The sequence below is a fragment of the Oncorhynchus clarkii genome, chromosome 2 (assembly GCF_045791955.1).
Source record: "Oncorhynchus clarkii lewisi isolate Uvic-CL-2024 chromosome 2, UVic_Ocla_1.0, whole genome shotgun sequence".
Classification (NCBI taxonomy): Eukaryota; Metazoa; Chordata; class Actinopteri; order Salmoniformes; family Salmonidae; genus Oncorhynchus; species Oncorhynchus clarkii.
In genome coordinates, this window is record NC_092148.1 from 12,259,140 (window position 1) to 12,276,810 (window position 17,671).

General features: G+C 41.3%; 2 protein-coding genes across 3 annotated transcripts; one reads left to right on the forward strand and one right to left on the reverse strand.

Annotated features, from left to right (window-relative positions):
- Positions 1–965: 965 nt before the first annotated feature.
- Positions 966–5,706, forward strand: LOC139421488 (uncharacterized). Of its 2 annotated transcripts, XR_011635637.1 has the most exons (3): positions 966–1,109; positions 2,380–3,787; positions 3,832–5,706. XR_011635637.1 is itself a non-coding variant. In XM_071172441.1 (2 exons), the coding sequence occupies exons 1-2, from the start codon at positions 1,058–1,060 to the stop codon at positions 3,348–3,350; spliced, it is 1,023 nt and encodes a 340-aa protein (XP_071028542.1). In that variant the 5' UTR covers positions 966–1,057; the 3' UTR covers positions 3,351–5,706. The 2 variants fall into 2 exon arrangements, 1 of the variants encoding a protein (XP_071028542.1); XM_071172441.1 differs by having other exon boundaries at positions 2,380–5,706.
- Positions 5,707–10,669: 4,963 nt separating this feature from the next.
- LOC139421499 (glutamate-rich WD repeat-containing protein 1-like) lies at positions 10,670–17,178 on the reverse strand. The gene is made up of 7 exons (XM_071172458.1): positions 16,932–17,178; positions 16,612–16,729; positions 16,248–16,413; positions 15,883–16,093; positions 15,449–15,594; positions 15,047–15,238; positions 10,670–11,154 (listed from the first exon to the last, which is right to left on the reverse strand). The coding sequence occupies exons 1-7, from the start codon at positions 17,143–17,145 to the stop codon at positions 10,846–10,848; spliced, it is 1,356 nt and encodes a 451-aa protein (XP_071028559.1). The 5' UTR covers positions 17,146–17,178; the 3' UTR covers positions 10,670–10,845.
- Between the last annotated feature and the right edge of the window lie 493 nt (positions 17,179–17,671).

Below are 17,671 nucleotides of genomic sequence, written 5' to 3' on the forward strand. Positions count from 1 at the left end.
CTTTTAACATACAGACACCCTCATGATAGGCCAAGCATATTTTCAATCCTCACAGTAGTAGAAGACCCCCATTCAATTTAACCTTTAGACACGTCCTCCCACAGCTACGTAAACCTTGGGTGACGATATCCCACAAAACAGTGAGTCACTTCCATGCCTCACCATTCTGTGATTCCCTGAAGTATGAGATGGCGCTGAATGGGCGCTCAGAGATAGTTTCTCTTGTCCCACAACAAGCGGAAGGTCTTCCTACAGCAGCGGTCAGCATTCTGATTACCTAGATCCAGGATTTCCTCAAAGTCCCCTTTCAAGAAGGATAATAGCGGGACTGACCCAAATTAGCGAAGAGGAACTGAGTGTTAGACACCACAGGCAGTGCGCTGTAGGACAAAGCATGTTGTGCTGCTCAGTGGTTGAGTATGACGACTGACTTGCCTGACAGCATTCCCGAAAAGGGAGGAATTGTAGCCAATTTCTTACACCCATAGTAATTAGCTAAGTTTCTATCATGTAAAGGAATGACACCAACCTCTGACTGCCACCCTCAGCTTTAAGGGAGTTGGCTGAAGGAGAGAGAGAGAAGATCTCTCATTAATGTAGCTTAATTATTTGTATTTTATTTAACTAAGCAAGTCAGTTAAGAACAAATTCTTATTTACAATTACGGCCCACGCCGGCCAAGCCCGGACGACGCTGGGCCACCCTATGGGACTCCCAATCACGGCCGCATGTGATACAGCCTGGATTCGAACCAGGTTACTGTAGTGACACCTCTTGCACTGAGATGTAGTGCCTTAGACCGCTGCGTTACTCGGGAGCCCCTTATGCTACATACTTGTAACCTTGTATCAAAAACATTTAGTTATTGATTGTTTGATCATGTGTGCACTTGATGTGGACCCTAGACCCCGTCATTCTCCCTCCATAAAACACTCCCTAATAAAATATCGCGTCACTTCCTTGCCAATCCCTTAGAAAAAGAAATATTAGAAAGGGACGAACGACGCTGGGAAAGAGCGAGAAGAAGCCAGAATAAAGGATAAAGAAGAAAAGACCGATGAAAAGAGGGATAGTGAGGCGGGAGGAAGAGAAACACGAGCGTAATCAAAGTAAGTTTTCCATACTTTTTCTGCTTTGGAAACACTCCCCTCAGAAACTTGATCGGCGGAGCGCAAGTTTTGTCCCCTTTCCTCCCTCCCCATCTACATCACTCATTATGGCCTTCCATAGACTAGTACTCCTGGGCAATCTATATGATACGTTTTAGAGTTCAATAAGCAGCCATTATTATTTGTTGAAATGGGGTCCCGAGCTATGGCTGGCAGTAAGTTTGACATAATTAATGTAGCCTGCCCTGCCGCATAAAAGCGATCAGTTTTATGAGGAGTTTTTGATTTTGCTTTGATTAGGCATATCACCTGCAAGGACAAGGGGACGCACATAGGGACTAATTAACTTTCAACCGCTTACTGTTTCATCCTCTGATGGAAGTTATTGGTAAATAGTAAACTAATGACAGACTGCTTTTTAAATGTAGGCTACCTCATTGTTTTTAAAAGCTCAGTAACACCGGGTTGAGTCCATTTTCAATATAGTTTTCAATTCAATGCAATAGTGAATCATTGTAATTGCTTTTAATATTGCCCTATATAGTGTTTGTCTGTGGCTTTAAAGTCCCCTACCCCGAGGGAAGGAATCCAGGCAGAAGTATGTTTCACTTGCAAGTCCCAGCATGGCCTTGGCATAAATATCAATGCCAAAGACTAGTTGGTTTCTCACACTCTTGCACAACAGCGATGTTTTCATGTAGGCCTGTCATGACAGGTCACTGTATATAAGACCATAGAAGTCTGCCCTGTACAGTGACACTAATCAAGGGAAATGGCCCCTCAGTGACAGCTTGGCTCAGGGCCCCTCACATTCACTTTCTCTCTGTTATCTATGTTGACAGTCTAGAATGGACTTCTCTGTTCACTGTAGGTTTATATACTGTCAAAATACCTTTTTGTGAAGGTATTTTATTTCTGTTATGTGTCTTCTAAATAGGTTTATTGAGTTGATATTTGTCTCACACTGACTGAACTTGGCTCAGTGTCCGCATAAATAGATCACGTCAAAGTAAGAACATCAAGGTAGGTCGTTAGTAGTTTCATTTAGTCTGCCATTTTGTTTTCTGATGCATAGAAGTGTTTCTGCTTGATGTGTTGTCTCACCCAACTGGTTTTCTTTTCTCCCCGTCTCTGGCCTCATTCTTTCTTTCTGTCACTCTTTCATTTTTTCTCACCCTCTCTTCTTTACACCACTTTTTCTCTCCCTCTGTACCCCATCTTCTCTTTCCCTCTTGCCTCCTTTCTCCATAATTCTTTCTCCCTCTCTCAGCTGTCATGCCACTCCACAAGTCGTCCCACAAGGCGCCTCGCCTGGACCCCACCATGATCTCAGCTCCGCTGGGGGACTTCCGCCACACCATGCACATCGGGAGGGGCGGAGATGCTTTCGGTGACACCTCCTTCCTGGCTACCGTCGGCCCCAGCCCTGACCCTGGGTCTCCGGGTGCCACGGCAACAAACGACTCAATGGCGCCCGTTGATTCCGAGACGCCACTTAACCACACTGATGATGTCACGGATGGCTTCGGAAGCCCACTGAACAGTGAGCTTCAGCATTCCGAGTCGGTGTCGTCTTTCACACTCGATATGGATTTCGACCTGGGCCCATCCATCATGGGTGATGTGCTGGGGGTGATGGATGGACTGGGGCTGAACTCAGACTGGACTAGGACTCGCGCTAATGAGGAAGACGTCTCCAGTCCAAGCAAAAGTCTTGTCGTTGAAGTGGAGAATTTTAAAATGGCGGCGGAGGATCAGTCTGTCAGCATAAGGAACGAGCTGAATGAGAAGAAGCTTTTAGAGATCGAGGGAGATGAGGTGGGACATGGAAGGATAATAGAGGGGACTGGAGGGCTCAAGGCCAAAGGCCAGAGGCCGAAGGTGAGATTCAGCGACAAACGAGAGGAGATCATTCGCCAAGCGTCAGAGGAGGAAGGTCAGGGGTTAGATGTTGAGGAAGAGCATGTGAGTCCCACCGAAGAAGATCGAGAGAGAGGGAACAACGTCATCAGCTTGCCAATCATGGGAATAGAGGTACAGCCCACCAACCACAAGGCGGATTCACCTTCCAGTCCCGCCTCCTCACACAGCTCAGGGTATGAGGGTGTCACCCCATTGGACAGGAGGAGGGTTGACAACTGTCACTCAGAGACTGATTCCGAGGAGGAGGAGGAGGAAGGGGGAGACAATGGACGGGGCTACACATTTGAAGATGATTTTGATGATGAAATCGGCCTATAAGAGTGCTAAGAGTGTCTTACGTCAATCAATGAGAGGATAAAATGGTTCCTCGTTGGTTGTGAACTATGTACAGTTTACTTCCTCTATGCATTGTTCTGCAAATTATCCTTCAAAAGGGAGGTTTAACCAAAGCTAAGTATTTCAGAAGAACTGGATATTTTAAGAGTCTCTGTTGAAATGTTTTTTGGGACCAAATTGCTCCTTTGGATCCTCAGTCATAGACATGCAGTTAGTAAACAGTTACTACAGGAATCCGTTTCATTGAATCAATCTTATAAGCTCCAATTGATGGACAGAAAAATATGACCTTTGAAATAGCCACCTATGTATTGACATCAGATTTGAAATGCTACATTTTTAACAGACACTGTACTTCAATTTATTATGTCTCAATTGAAAATACAAAGAATAGCCTAGTATTGTTTTAGGCCAAGCAGGTTTTCAGTGAATAAATAGCCTAGTATTGTTTTAGGCCAAGCAGGTTTTCAGTGAATAAATAGCCTAGTTTGCAGCACTTTAATTCATTTCAAGAAACTGGAAGCTTTACTGTTAAATCAGTGCTCAGTAAAATATAATGACTGTTTTTTAAATGACAATGATTAAGGCAAATTGAAGTGTTTTAACTAACATGTTTTAGTTTTTACCAGGTCAAAGGTGTTTCTTAAGAGAAAGTGCATATGATACAGAAAGACTAGTATCTTATGCTGAAGGTGCCTTAAAGGGAGTTATTGTTCATATCCCTGTGCTTTAACTCACCATAGCCATGTCTTCCTTCTTTATGTTGTATTTTCATATCATGTCTTGCTCAGAGCAAATTGCTTTGTTGTCCGTTTTGCATTGCATCTTAATGCTCTTTAGAAACAAACTAAATGAATCAGCCTTTTTAGGACATATAGATTTTTTTGCCACCTGTTTCTCCACCTAATGCATGGAAAGTGTTGTTTTTTTCCTGAGTGATTTTATTGTTAAATGCCACTGGGTTGTTCCACGAAAGTAGTCCTTTTAAGGTAGTGTAACTTGGTTAAAAAATATATATTTCACCAAAAATGTTACATTCTGTAATGATGAGCACATTTTCAACTTAATAAAACATGTTTTCCCAGCTCAATATACTATAACTGCCAAATAAAATAAGTGTTGACTGTAACAGGGTTAATGATTTCATCTTAAATCAGCCATAAATCACCTTGTGACAGGGGGAATGGAAGCTTGTTGCTTGCAAAAGGGAGGGGCAATTGAATGCAAGGTTCAAAACATTTTATTAAGTTAAACATTATTAGCCTGTAGCAGGGTTGACGAGTTAAAGCTCGACCCACTCAGTTTTTCACCACAAAACACCAGAAAATTGCCAAAAAGAGTAAAACCAGCTCTCGTTTACACTATGATTTGACTATTAGTTTATTTGAAAAAAATATTTAAAAATGAGTAGTTTTACGATATTAAGACAAGTTCAGTTCACGTAACAGGGTTGACCTTAAAATGAGTGACTTATCTTTATTTATTTTTTTAATATTTAAATTATTTTTTTTACCTTAATGAATCACTAAACTCAATAAATAAATTATCTTCAGAAATGAAAAGCAACAGAATAACTAGGGTTTTACAATTTTGGGGTGAAGTGGGTTAAAATCTTCTGAGAAGTCAGTGCACAGAGGGACATGTCAATGCTGAATTTTATTCATAAAAAAAATCTGATTTATAGAATCTACTTAATAGCCATTTAATATAACAGGCTTTTAAATCCAATATTGGTGCACAATTTCTACTTAAAATATCAAAGGATGCAAAAGCAACTAATTTCATTGAACAACCCTACTCTGTTTATGGATACCTCATTTTAAGAATTTCCTCTTATTTAGAGCTTTAATATCTATGGTGTTTTCATTAAATAAATCTGTCATTCCTATTTTTTTAAAACTGTGAACTGTTCACATTCCAATATTTAATTTCTCACGTCAGAATTTTTCTGACCTAAATTACATCCAATGTAGGCCTATTTTTATTTGAATGCATTTAGCCTGTGTAGTCAAATTACAGAAGTTCTTAGTTTTGTTTTTAACAACCACTGACAATCTCTGAAATTGATGTGCTTCATCTCATGTTTTGAATTTCAGTTGCAAAGCATGTATGACCTTATATTTAATGCTTCTTTTGGACCAACATTGTACAACGGGGTTGGGTTGAATGCATTCAGGTGTACAACTGACTAGGTATCCCCCTTTCCCCTTACAAGTAATGCTGTAGGGAGAAGAGAAGGGGGTCTGGAAAGAATTGTCTCTGGACATGTTCTTTATCTCGTGATGGATCCTCTTGGATATGCTGGTTACTTCAATAAACATATTTCCTTACAGCGTAATGTTTCAGCAAAGTGTTTCCTTGTGTCAGTGTACTCGTTAACTTTATGTGGAAAGATGGCAGGAATATTAATGCGAGAAAACACTCTACTACGTCTGTATTTGGACAGGGATGCCAACCTTTAAAATGTGGCTATGTTCTCCAGCATTTTGGATATGAGATAATGTTTCATATGAGATGACAGGACAGAATGTCACCTTTTTATTTGAGGGTATTTTACTGTTTAGAAATGAAAGCACTTTATAGATCTAGTCTCTCCCCCCCCCCCCTCATTTGTAGATGTCAAGCATTTGGACAAATGTCGCTTCTAGTCTGCCAAAGTAGTCAAAAGTTTAATATTTGGTCCCGAATTCCTAGCACATATTGACTACATCAAAATTGTGACTACAAACTCATTGGATGCATTTGCAGTTTGTTTTGTTTTTGTTTTGCCTAATAGAAACTGAATGATGACGTGAGTCATTTTCTAAGTGAGTAGATACAATGTTTCTGAACACTTCTAAATCAATCCTGATAATACCATGATTAAGAAAAATCATTCATGAATAATGAGTGTGAAAGTTAGGCTCCAACAAAGCATGCAAACCTGTCACCATTACCAATAATGGGGGAGATGAGCATTTTTTGGTGGGGGTATGATTTTCATCCCTCTAACTTTCTCACTCACCATTCACATATCTATAATCATGGTATCATTCTTATTCATGTAGGTGTTCACAAACACCTTAACTTACGATAAAAGTGTCTCAAATGACAGTACATTATTCACCATTCACTTCCTATTGGAGAAACATCATCCAAAACACAACCAAAACAAGCTGTGTTTACAAATAGTGCCGCATGAGTGCGCTGTGCGCATGCTGTGCAAGTTGGTGGCAGAACAAGGGGGAGTTCTTATCGAACACCAGCAAAAACAAAAGCCTATTTACATGTAGTTTATGAGTGCCTTTCACACTACTTTTGGATTATGATTGGATTTTAAGGCTCGTATGAATGTCCTTCTTAATATAATGTTTGTGTCATCATCGCAAATGCACTGCATTATACTTCAACCAGTAAAATTGATATTTCGGCTAGCTTTTGCTACAGCCTATATCAACGAGCCTAAGCATTCTATAACTGCTTCATCCTTAAGTAAAAATACTTTAAAGTAGTTTTTTGGGGTATCTGTACTTTACTTTACTATTTATATTTTTGTTACATGTTGTTGTTGTTGTTACATCTCGTTACATTTTGAATGCTTGGCAGGACAATAAAATGATCGAATTCAAACACTTATCAAGAGAACATCCCTGGTCATCCTACTACCTCTGATCTGGCGGACTCACTAAACGCAAATGCTTGGTTTGTAAATGTTGTCTGTTGAGTGTTGGAGTGTGCCCCTGGCTATCAGTAAATAAAAAAATTAAATGGTACCATCTCTTTTGCTTAATATAAGACATTTGAAATTATTTATACTTTTACTTTGATTCTTAAGTACATTTTATCAATTACATTTACTTTTGATACTTAAGTATATTTAAAATCAAATACTTTTAAACTTTTACTCAAGTAGTATTTTACTGGGTGACTTTCACTTTTACTTGAGTCATTTTCTATTAAGGTATCTTTACTTTTACTCAAGTATGGCTATTGGGTACTTTTTCCACAACTGCTAATAGGACGTTTGAGTATGCATATATATATATATATTTTTACAGTATGTGACGTTTCAAAAATCGAGTATACTTTAAATGTGCAGATGTCATACTCATTTCGGCTTTGACAACAGCTGATAATCAATAGGGATGTGCTACCGAAATTAGTCACAAATGCGAAACCATGCAGTCCAGCATGACGCATTCTCATTATGCGACAATAGAACGTTTTATATTATGTGAATTTTCTTAAATCGTGTATGGTTTAAATGCCAATATGTTATGCTAATTTTGGCTCTTCATATAGTAGAATTCGATGCACACGTTTCCACAATGCATTGGAAGAGGTGGGCTGCGAGTGATAAGCCCCGAGTTCTCTTTCAACAAAACTAGGCTATTATTAATTGGGAAGATGCCCAATAGCAAGCTTCTGCGGAAACCTGGTCTTAGAACATTTGATATTATTGTGTATATAAATCCGGGACACTCCATTTAGTATATGTTACGTCTGGTATGGTTACATAAGACAGATGGTTACTTCAGTCAAAAACAAAAGGAGGGTGGTTGGTCGTGTGGATAGGATGGGTTGGCGTATAACGTGAACGTCTAGTAACTTTTCAACTACTTTTGAGCTACATTGCAACTACTTAGCATGTTATCTAACCCTTCTGTTAACCCGAACGCCCATCCCAGCTAATATTAGCCACCTAGCTAGAATTCGTAACATATCATACGTTTTGCAAATTCGTAAGCTATGAAATGTGTAATGGACATCCAAAAATTAATACATACAATACGAAACGTAACATCGTTCTAAATGGAGTGTATCTGCTTTAAATACAGAATACTACAAAATGCTCTGAGACCAGGTTGTTTGCGGTGGTGTTCAAATGCCGTTTTTGTTCTTACAATGATCACGAGTATCGCATCGTATACTTTTTTCTCCTTAAAAACTACGTGGATTTATGTTTTCTAATTGAAAAGTGTTTCTTGTTCTCTTGGCTTTCGTCGGTGCTTTTAAATACTAAACCATCTTTTGATTAGTGAATGTGTAGGCACCAGGGACTTGGTATGTGGCTGTGTTATTGATGTCATATTAATCAGGCCTTTTGATTTGAACATATGGATTGTTTTTGTGTTGTAGGCGTGGCTATCTATTTAATGAATGGATCAAGCCTCAGCCCAACTTCAGTTTATGGTGCTGTCCAGCAGTTCTGAATTTGCATGCACCCGACTGTCCACGTGTTATGTGCAATAGCCCTTTGATTTGAACATTTTAAACGTTTGTGTGTACTACTAGGCTGTTTGATTTCATTATTTTCTGTTACAGCACTTTGTTGAAATGGAACCAAATTAGTTTGTCTTCAGTCCTTAAATAGGATAGATGAGCTATATGGTCTAGGTCAAATGTGAGTCTTCCTATAACCAGCCTGAGTAGGCCTATAACTCCATTCCTATTTTATTCAGAGTTTAGAGAAATGAATCAAATTGGAAATGAACTATTATCAGGCTGGTTAATGTAATGCATGTCTGTTGAATTTGGAAAAAATCCACCCACATTCTGCCCCGCCCCACCTATTCAGCCAATCAGGAGCCGCTACTGAGTTGCAGCTGTGGCATACTGCATACTTTTTACTAAACGGTACATGCTAAATAGAACGAAACGGTGAGTGAATAGCATGGAGTTTAAGTATGTAGTATGCTACTATGGGTATTTGGACAAGACTACTGTGTGCATATACAGCTCTGGAAAAAATTAAGAGACCACTGCAAAATTATCAGTGTCACTATTTATAGGTATGTGTTTGAATAAAATGAGCATTTTTGTTTTATTCTATAAACTACTGACAACATTTCTTCCAAAATACAAATATTGTCATTTAGAGCATTTGCTTACAGAAAATGACAACTGGTCAAAATAAAAAATATGCAGTGTTGTCAGACCTTGAATAATGCAAGAAAATAAGTTCATATTAATTTTTAAACACAATACTAATGTTTTAACTTGGGAAGAGTTCAGAAATCAATATTTTGTGGAATAACCCTGATTTTCAATCACAGCTTTCATGCATCTTGGCATGCTAGCCACCAGACTTTCACATTAATGTTGGGTGACTTTATGCCACTCTTGACACAAAAATTCAAGCAGCTCGCTTTGTTTGATGGCTTGTGACCATCCATCTTCCTCCTGATCACATTCCAGAGGTTTTCAATGGGGTTCAGGTCTGGAGATTGGGCTGGCTATGACAGGGTCTTGATCTGGTGGTCCTCCATCCACACCTTGATTGACCTGGCTGTATGGCATGGAGCATTGTCCTGCTGGAAAAAACAATCCTCAGAGTTGGGGAACATTGTCAGAGCAGAATTAGGCAAGTTTTCTTCCAGGACAACCTTGTACGTGGCTTGATTCGTGCGTCCTTCACTAAGACAAATAAATCTCCCTGATTCCAGCCTTGCTGAAGCACCCTCAGATCATCACCGATCCTCCACCAAATTTCACAGTGGGTGTGAGACACTGTGGCTTGTAGGCCTCTCCTGGTCTCGCACCCACTGTGAAACTTGGTGGAGGATCGGTGATGCAAGGATTGGTTTCTGAGGATTGGTTTTTCCAGCAGGACGATGCTCCATGCCACACAGCCAGGTCAATCAAGGTGTGGATGGAGGACCACCAGATCAAGAATGTGATCAAGAGGAAGATGGATGGTCACAAGCCAAGCTGCTTGAATTTTTGCGCCAGGAGTGGAAAAAAGTCACCCAACATCAATGTGAAAGACTGGTGGAGAGCATGCCAAGACGCATAAAAGCTGTGATTTAAAATCAGGGTTATTCCACCAAATATTCCTAAATTAAAACATTAGTATGGTGTTTAAAAATGATTACAAACTTGTTTTCTTTGCATTATTCGAGGTCTGACAACACTGCATCTTTTTGTTATTTTGACCAGTTGTCATTTCTGCAAATAAATGCTCTAAATTCTATTTTTATTGGGAATTTGGGAGAAATGTTGTCAGAAGACTATAGAATAAAACAAAAAAATAATAATTTTACCCAAACACACACCTATAAATAGTAAAACCAGAGAAACTGATCATTTTGCAGTGGTCTCTTCATCTTTTCCACAGCTGAATATAAAAATACCCTCAAATAAAAGGTGACACTGTACTAAACCCTTTGATCTAAAAGCAAAATGTAATATTAGCATCACTCTAGAAATAAAGACATAGGGGGGCGTACATCAATGGAAATGAATAGCTCATGATCTCATTCCTTCATGTCAACCAACAGGCATTTTGTTGGGTTGAGAAAAAATATACACCAAAACAGTAATTTGGTAAAGTCTTTTATTTTGAACATGTTGGTACACATGCTACTTGTGAAGGCCAGAAGGAATAACATACATGCACAGTACATGGTAAATGCATGCCAACAGAGCAGTGAGGGGACTGAGAAGTAAAAAACACAGGCACACACACTTAGACCCTCACACACACACACACACACAACTATACAGAGATAGTCCTGAACACATTGAAGCCTGACAGAGCAGTAGAGACCATCACTCCAGGTATCTGCGGGTGCCAGTGGATTTCCTTGACCTCTGTCTGACCCTGGTGCAGGAACAGCAGCTGGGGGGGCAGGTCCTTCACCCCCTCCGCCCTCGCACCCACATCACTTGACTCTACTGATAGGTCCCATTGGCTGACTACATCGTCCGCTCCAGAGGCGGCGAACACGCTGGAGTCCACAGGGTTCCATTCTACTGATGTCACTGGCGCGCTGTGCTGCTTGAAGTTAGCCACCGGCCGGCCCGACTGAAAGCACAGGTAGATAATATTACGGTTTAGCATCATCTCTCCTCACTTCCGTTGTGTGCATTCTGGTTTAGAATAACTGCATAACCATCTCTAAGATCTGCCTTGTCAAACACACACTGACCCCAGACCAGTCCCATGGGCGACCTCCCAAGGGTTCTAAAGCGCAATACGAGTCAGACCATGTAATCACTGTCGATTTGGTGCTCCTCCAGCACTTCAGAGAAATATCAAATCTCTAAACCTCGAAGCTAAAAATAAATAAAATAAAAGGGCCAGTGTGTGGGAGCCAACTTTTCCTCTACATTCCACCCACATCTTGAAATGCCATCATACAGGAAAGGACAGGATTGCCGTGGGTGTAGAGAAGGGGCGGGGGAGACCAGAGGACTTATCACACAACGCATCACCAGGGGCAAACAACCTGCCCTCCAGGACACCTACACCACCCGATGTCACAGGAAGGCCAAAAAGATAATCAAGGACAACAACCACCCAAGCCACTGCCTGTTCACCTTGCTATCATCCAGAAGGCGAGGTCAGTACAGGTGCATCAAAGCTGGGACCGAGAGACTGAAAAACAGCTTCTATCTCAAGGCCATCAGAATATTAATCAGCCATCACTAACAATGAGTGGCAGCTGCCAACATACTGACTCAAATCTCTAGCCACTTTAATAATATAAAATTGGATGTAATAAATGTGTTACAAGTCACTTTATATAATGTTTACATACCCTACATTACTCATCTCATATGTATATACTGTACTCTATACCATCTACTGCATCTTGCCTATGCCGCACGGCCATCCATATATTTATACTTACATATTCTTACTCATTCCTTCACACTTGTGTGTGCACAAGGTAGTTGTTGTGAAATTGTTAGATATTACTGCACGGTCAGAACTAGAAGCAAAAGCATTTCACTACACTTGCATTAACATCTGCTAACCATGTGTATGTGACCAATAAAATTGTATTTGATTATTGTCCGATGCACAGAAAACACAGGTAGAGATTGATGGCAGTGTGTGATTGTTCAGCAGCAGTGGCCTGCAGTGACAATTAATCTGTTAAGAGTGTTGGGACTGCAGCCATTTTAAACCCAAACAAACCAACCCAGATGGTGCAATAATGATGCAAAGATGGCATTTACGGTATTTGCCATCCTTCCATTACTTTTTATGGGTTCAATATTTTCCAGAAAATCTTTAAAAATACCTTTGAGAAAATTGCAACCATCCTGGTATTCCTGTTCAACCCGGAAATGCTATTTAAAGTTGCAGCTAATGAAGAAGAAAAAGCTGTGTAGATTTGCAAATACTGTGCCAAATCATATGTGAAGAATGCAACAAAGATGCAGAATCATCTGGCCAAGTGCATAAAGTTCTCTCAGCGCTCACAACAAGCAACAGTTGACAAAAGTCCCTCTACTTCTATTTGAGGTGAAAATTATGAATCAGACACCTTACCGATAGCAACAGCTCATGGTCCTCCTGGAATCATTTGTTTTTTTTGACTCAATGGAGGAACGTAGTCAGAGAAATGCTGATGAATGTCTTGATCGAGCTGTGTATGCAACTGGTTCCTCTGATGCTCACAGGCAATGTGTCTTAGAAGAGATTTCTGAATGTTCTTTGCCCAGCATACACCCCCCCAACCAGACATGCTTTATCTACTCATTTGCTGGATGCAGAGCTCAACAGAGTTCAAGTGAAGGTCAAGCAAATCATCGAGAAAGCAGACTATTGCAATCATCTCTGATGGGTGGTTGAAATACTTCCGGCGCCGACAGAGATGGCCGCCTCGCTTCTCCTCAATGACACCATGGCATTGAAAACAATAGATACCTAACCATTTCCTTGGCTCTCTTGTAGAGTGTATGTGAAGGGTCATCAAGTTTTAGCAGAAATCTACCTCACCAAGCAATGTGATAAGAATGAGAGCACCACATTGAAGCTGCCCAGCAACACCCGTTGGTGTTGTCATCATGTTTGACAGTCTCCTGGAGGGGAAGGAGTCTCTCCAAGAAATGGCCATATCACAGCCTGCCGATATGGACAAGCCCCATCAAGAGGATCGTGCTGGATTATGTATTTTGGGAGAGGGTGGTAACAGCTTGAAACTCCTGAAACCTATAGCAGAAGCCATTGCACGGATTCAGGGAGACAATGCCGTCCTGTCTGATGTTCAGACTGCTTGCAGATGTAAGAGAAGAAATCCACTGCCCTACCCACTTCACTGTTTCTCCAAGCAGAGGAAACTGCAGTTCTGAAATACATTAAAAAGCGTGAAGACATCTGCCTGAAGCCCATACTCGCCTCAGAGTACATGTTAGACCCCAAGTACACTGGCAAGAGCATCTGGTCTGGTGCAGAGATCAACAAGGCCTATGGTGTCATCACTACCGTGTCTCGCCACCTTGTCTTGGATGAGGGCAAGATTCTTGGCAGTCTGGCGAAGTACACTTCCAAGCAAGGGCTTTGGGATGGAGATGCAATATGGCAGTCGTGCCAACATATCTCATCAGCCACGTGGTGGAAGGGACTTTGTGGATCCGAGGCTCTTTCCCCTGTTGCCTCCATCATACTCCAAATCCCACCAACATCAGCCACCTCAGAGCACAACTGGTCCTTGTTTGGGAACACACACACCAAAGCACGCAATAGGCTGACCAATACAAGGGTTGAAAAATTGGTGGTCATCCAGGCAAATCCGAGGCTTTTTGAGCCTGACAACTAGCCATCCTCAACAAGGTTGGAAAGTGAAAGTGAAGATGAGGCCTCAGTCTGATGTTCAAGAGGTGAACATTGATGAGATTCAGGGAGAAGAGATGGAAGCCTGAGAGGAAGACAACCAAAGATTTTGTTTCTAGAATATCATTTTACAGATGTATGTTGAAAACATTTTTGGTTACAATGGATCATTGGGGACCATTAAATATTCCTTTTCTTTTGTTATTCAGTGAACTCATTTAATTAAAAAGTTCAATTCACAACTAAATCATTTTAAAAATGTCTATTGGAAGTATTTAATAATTTGCAATTATGTCTACTTATGATAAGGTAAAAGGTATATGTTTCTGTCTCCATTTATGGAAAATACACTACTGTTCAAAAGTTTGGGGTCACTTAGAAATGTCCTCGTTTTTTTTAAAGAAGCAATTTTTTTGTCCATTAAAATAATATTAAATTGATCAGAAATACAGTGTAGACATTGTTAATGTTGTAAATTGAATATCTACATAGGCGTACTGACGCCAATTGTCAGCTTCAGTGAAGAGGCGACTCGGGGATGCTAAGTTCCTCTGTCCAGTGTCTGTTCTTTTACCCATCTTAATATTTTATTTTTATTGGCCAGTCTGAGATATGGATTTTTATTTGCAACTCTGCCTAGAAGGCCAGCATCAACAAGGAAATTTCTAAGTGACTCCAAACTTTTGAACGGTAGTGTATATCCAAAGCAAAAAAACATCTACATTTAAATGGTATTAATATTAATTTCTGTTAATTCCCACAGAAAATGTTCACCTCTGAATATTCCCTAAAATGTGCAACCCTAATGGTGACTATTTAAACAGTCTGATGGCCTAGAGAAAGCAGCTATTTTACAGTCTCTCAGTCCCAGCTTTAATGCACCTGTACGGTCTCTGCCTTTAAATGCTAAATAACAAATGTTTTCAAGTGCAACTTTAGCAATGATGGTTTTGGGAAACAGCTCTGAGATGTAATGATACTCCTACAAAGGTTCTAACGATAAACTTAGCCTTCAGTTTCCCAAAATAAACTTGCCCTGGTTGGTACCGTAGGATCAGCTGACTCTCCCTAAATCCCAACCTTAGACTAATGTCTAAGTCTAGGGGCAAATTAACCCCACTGCAGTTCTTACCTGGAACTGCCTCAAGTCCCAAACTTTCAGAAGTCCGTCATCCCCGCCAGACAGGAGGAATGGTTCAGTCCTGTTCCAACTGATGACGTTGACGTCTGAGGAGTGTGCCTCCTTGGCACAGAGCATGGAGTTGGGCGGGGCTCTGGTGTCCCAGACCCGGATGGACTGATCCACAGAGCAGGACGCAAAAACCTTGGGGGTAGGATGAAAGAGAGGGAGGAGGGAGAAAAGAGGGAGGAGGGAGAAAAAGATGACAACGAGAAAGAAAGTTGCAGTTTTAGCTATAATTCTGCAACTGACCTCATTTCATGTCTGCTTCTTCTGACATTAAAAAAGTAAAGTTTCTTTACATCTACTGATATTGTCACTCAGCCTAACATCCCACTGCTTCTCCCATCATACCGTGGCTTCTGTGGGTGACCACTGCAGGTCCTCCACGGACTTGGTGTGAGAACTGAAAGGCCGTTGGTCGATCTGCCAGGAAGTCCCTCCCTCCTGTGGTTCCCACACATGGATGTTCTTTTTGCAGTCGCCACTGACCAGCCGACCTTTAGACAAAACATACTAATAAATGAGCTTATTATTCTACTCTTGTATTCACATTTATTTAGGGACAGTTTCCCAGAACCACATTAAGACTAGTCCTGTACAAAAAAAAATCTAATTTATCATCAAGGTAATTAGATTGAGCCAGTCATTCTCATTAATTTCGGATGGAAGCCAACATAGTAGACGTCCCCTTATACATAGAACAGTATCTACACAGCGGATGGTGAGGAATATGCACTCTGCTTTAGACGTACCAAAACATCAGACGTGGCAATGGACCGACTCACCGGGTACTTTGGGCGACCAATCAATGGCAAAGCCCTCACTCATGTGACCCGAGAAACTGAAGAGGGGTGTGGCTTCCTTCTGCTGTTTAACAAAGGTTGACATGGCAGCTGAACTGTGGACGGCTTCCATCTGGGATCGGAGGTCAAATATCTCCACCTGACCTTTCTCTGACCAGACAGCAGCCAATGACTGATCTCCACGATGGGTCACCTGGTGGGAAAATAGACAGCGTTAATGTTGAGCCTTTCAAACCACTGCTGCCTCACATCACACACAGTCCAATCAGGGCGCATGTACAGAAGAACAAACTGAGGGTGCAAGAGATATTCAGATACTCTCAGACAATGAGAACAGTTAAACTCACTCGGACTCTGTTGATCCCTCCGTAGTGAGGCATCATGGCCAACTCCATCTGTGGCTTCTTATCTTCATCATCATCCTCTTCATCACTCTCTCCATCACTGCTCTCGTCCCCCTCCTTCACTTTCTCTGTAGTACCGTGGAGGTTGTGCATGCGTATGAGAAGCAGTCTTAGAGGAAGGAGGAGAAAAGGTATGGTAGGATAAGTCAATGAGGCCTGGGCAATGAAGGACTACCAATAGCGGGGTGTGCAAAAAGTATATTCAATGTAAGTATTTGGGGATCCCTTCACATCAGCCTCACAATAGGAAGGCAATCTGAGTGTATGCTGAGTGTCATTGTTATGGATCGGTGGGTGTGACAGCTACCTGTTGCTGAGGGCAGCGTCAGCCTGTGTGCCTGCACAGAGCAGCATAGAGAGGGGATACTGTTCCCTGCCGTCTCCATTCGCATCTCTCAACACGTCGAAGCTCAGGCAAGGAGCACCTGGTGACAGAGCAAAACAATCAGCAAGTGCCCATCTAGATCAATCTTTGGTGAATTACAAACTAATGCTATAACGTTAGCAAACAAGCTATCCAATACATTTGAAATAACAGTTCGTGACATTGTACGTTTAAAACATTCTAATTAATTTGTTTGATGGGCAATAAAATAACTCTATTAGCTAGTTAACTGTTGGACCAACCTGTCTGACACTCGTGGTACATGCGGTAAGCCGACCGGTCCATCTCGAGCTCCTCTCCGGGTTGGAGAGGCTGTTTTCCGGGGACATAAACTTGAGTTTCCTGTTCTCCATCCTTTCCCTCTTCTTCCATTTCGTCTTCGTCGCTGCCACCCCCTTCCATTTCTTCCATCTCTCCATCTTCGTTCGGAAGCGTGTCTTCTCCGGGCGCCGACATTTTGAGAGGGGCCAGGCTTTGCTTACTTCCGGTGGATTGATCACGTGGTTTGTCTCTCGCTCGCTCATTTGCGATAATTCAGCTGATGAGCCCCCTCTATTCCTGACCTCATTGGCAGACAGCCTGGAATTTTTCCTGACCCTTGCTACTGCCAGTAAAGTCCACTAATTCTAAAAGCATCTAACCAAGGAAGGAATTACTGTAATCTTATGGATAAACAAAAAGTATTACAAAATGTAAAGCGAACATTCAAGGCAGGTGGGTTTTTGAGCCCCACCTGTTTCGCTGAAATATTTGTTCCCCTGTTTCACATGTTATTTTGTCATTACTACGTGTCACATATCAGTTTGCAAACAGTGTAAAAAATAATACAAACATGGTCTCTTTTTTGCTTTCTTGAGTAAGGCAGATCAGAAATGCAGGTGTTTCAGCATAGCTTAGTGCTTTGTGTGGTGGAGGGGCAGCCAGAGCGTAGGAGTTGGTAATCTTCTCTAGTTGTGCCATGATTTGCTCAGTGTTCTGTCAC

Excerpts from the sequence above, each read along its gene's own strand:
- LOC139421499 (XM_071172458.1), bottom strand. The coding sequence starts at position 17,145 with ATGTCGGCGCCCGGAGAAGACACGCTTCCGAACGAAGATGGAGAGATG. Across the intron at positions 15,239-15,448 it reads GGTCACCCACAGAAGCCACG|GTTTTTGCGTCCTGCTCTGT; the intron begins GTATGATGGGAG and ends CCTACCCCCAAG. Across the intron at positions 11,155-15,046 it reads GGGACTTGAGGCAGTTCCAG|TCGGGCCGGCCGGTGGCTAA; the intron begins GTAAGAACTGCA and ends CTGTGCTTTCAG.
- LOC139421488 (XM_071172441.1), top strand. The coding sequence starts at position 1,058 with ATGAAAAGAGGGATAGTGAGGCGGGAGGAAGAGAAACACGAGCGTAAT. Across the intron at positions 1,110-2,379 it reads GAAACACGAGCGTAATCAAA|CTGTCATGCCACTCCACAAG; the intron begins GTAAGTTTTCCA and ends TCCCTCTCTCAG.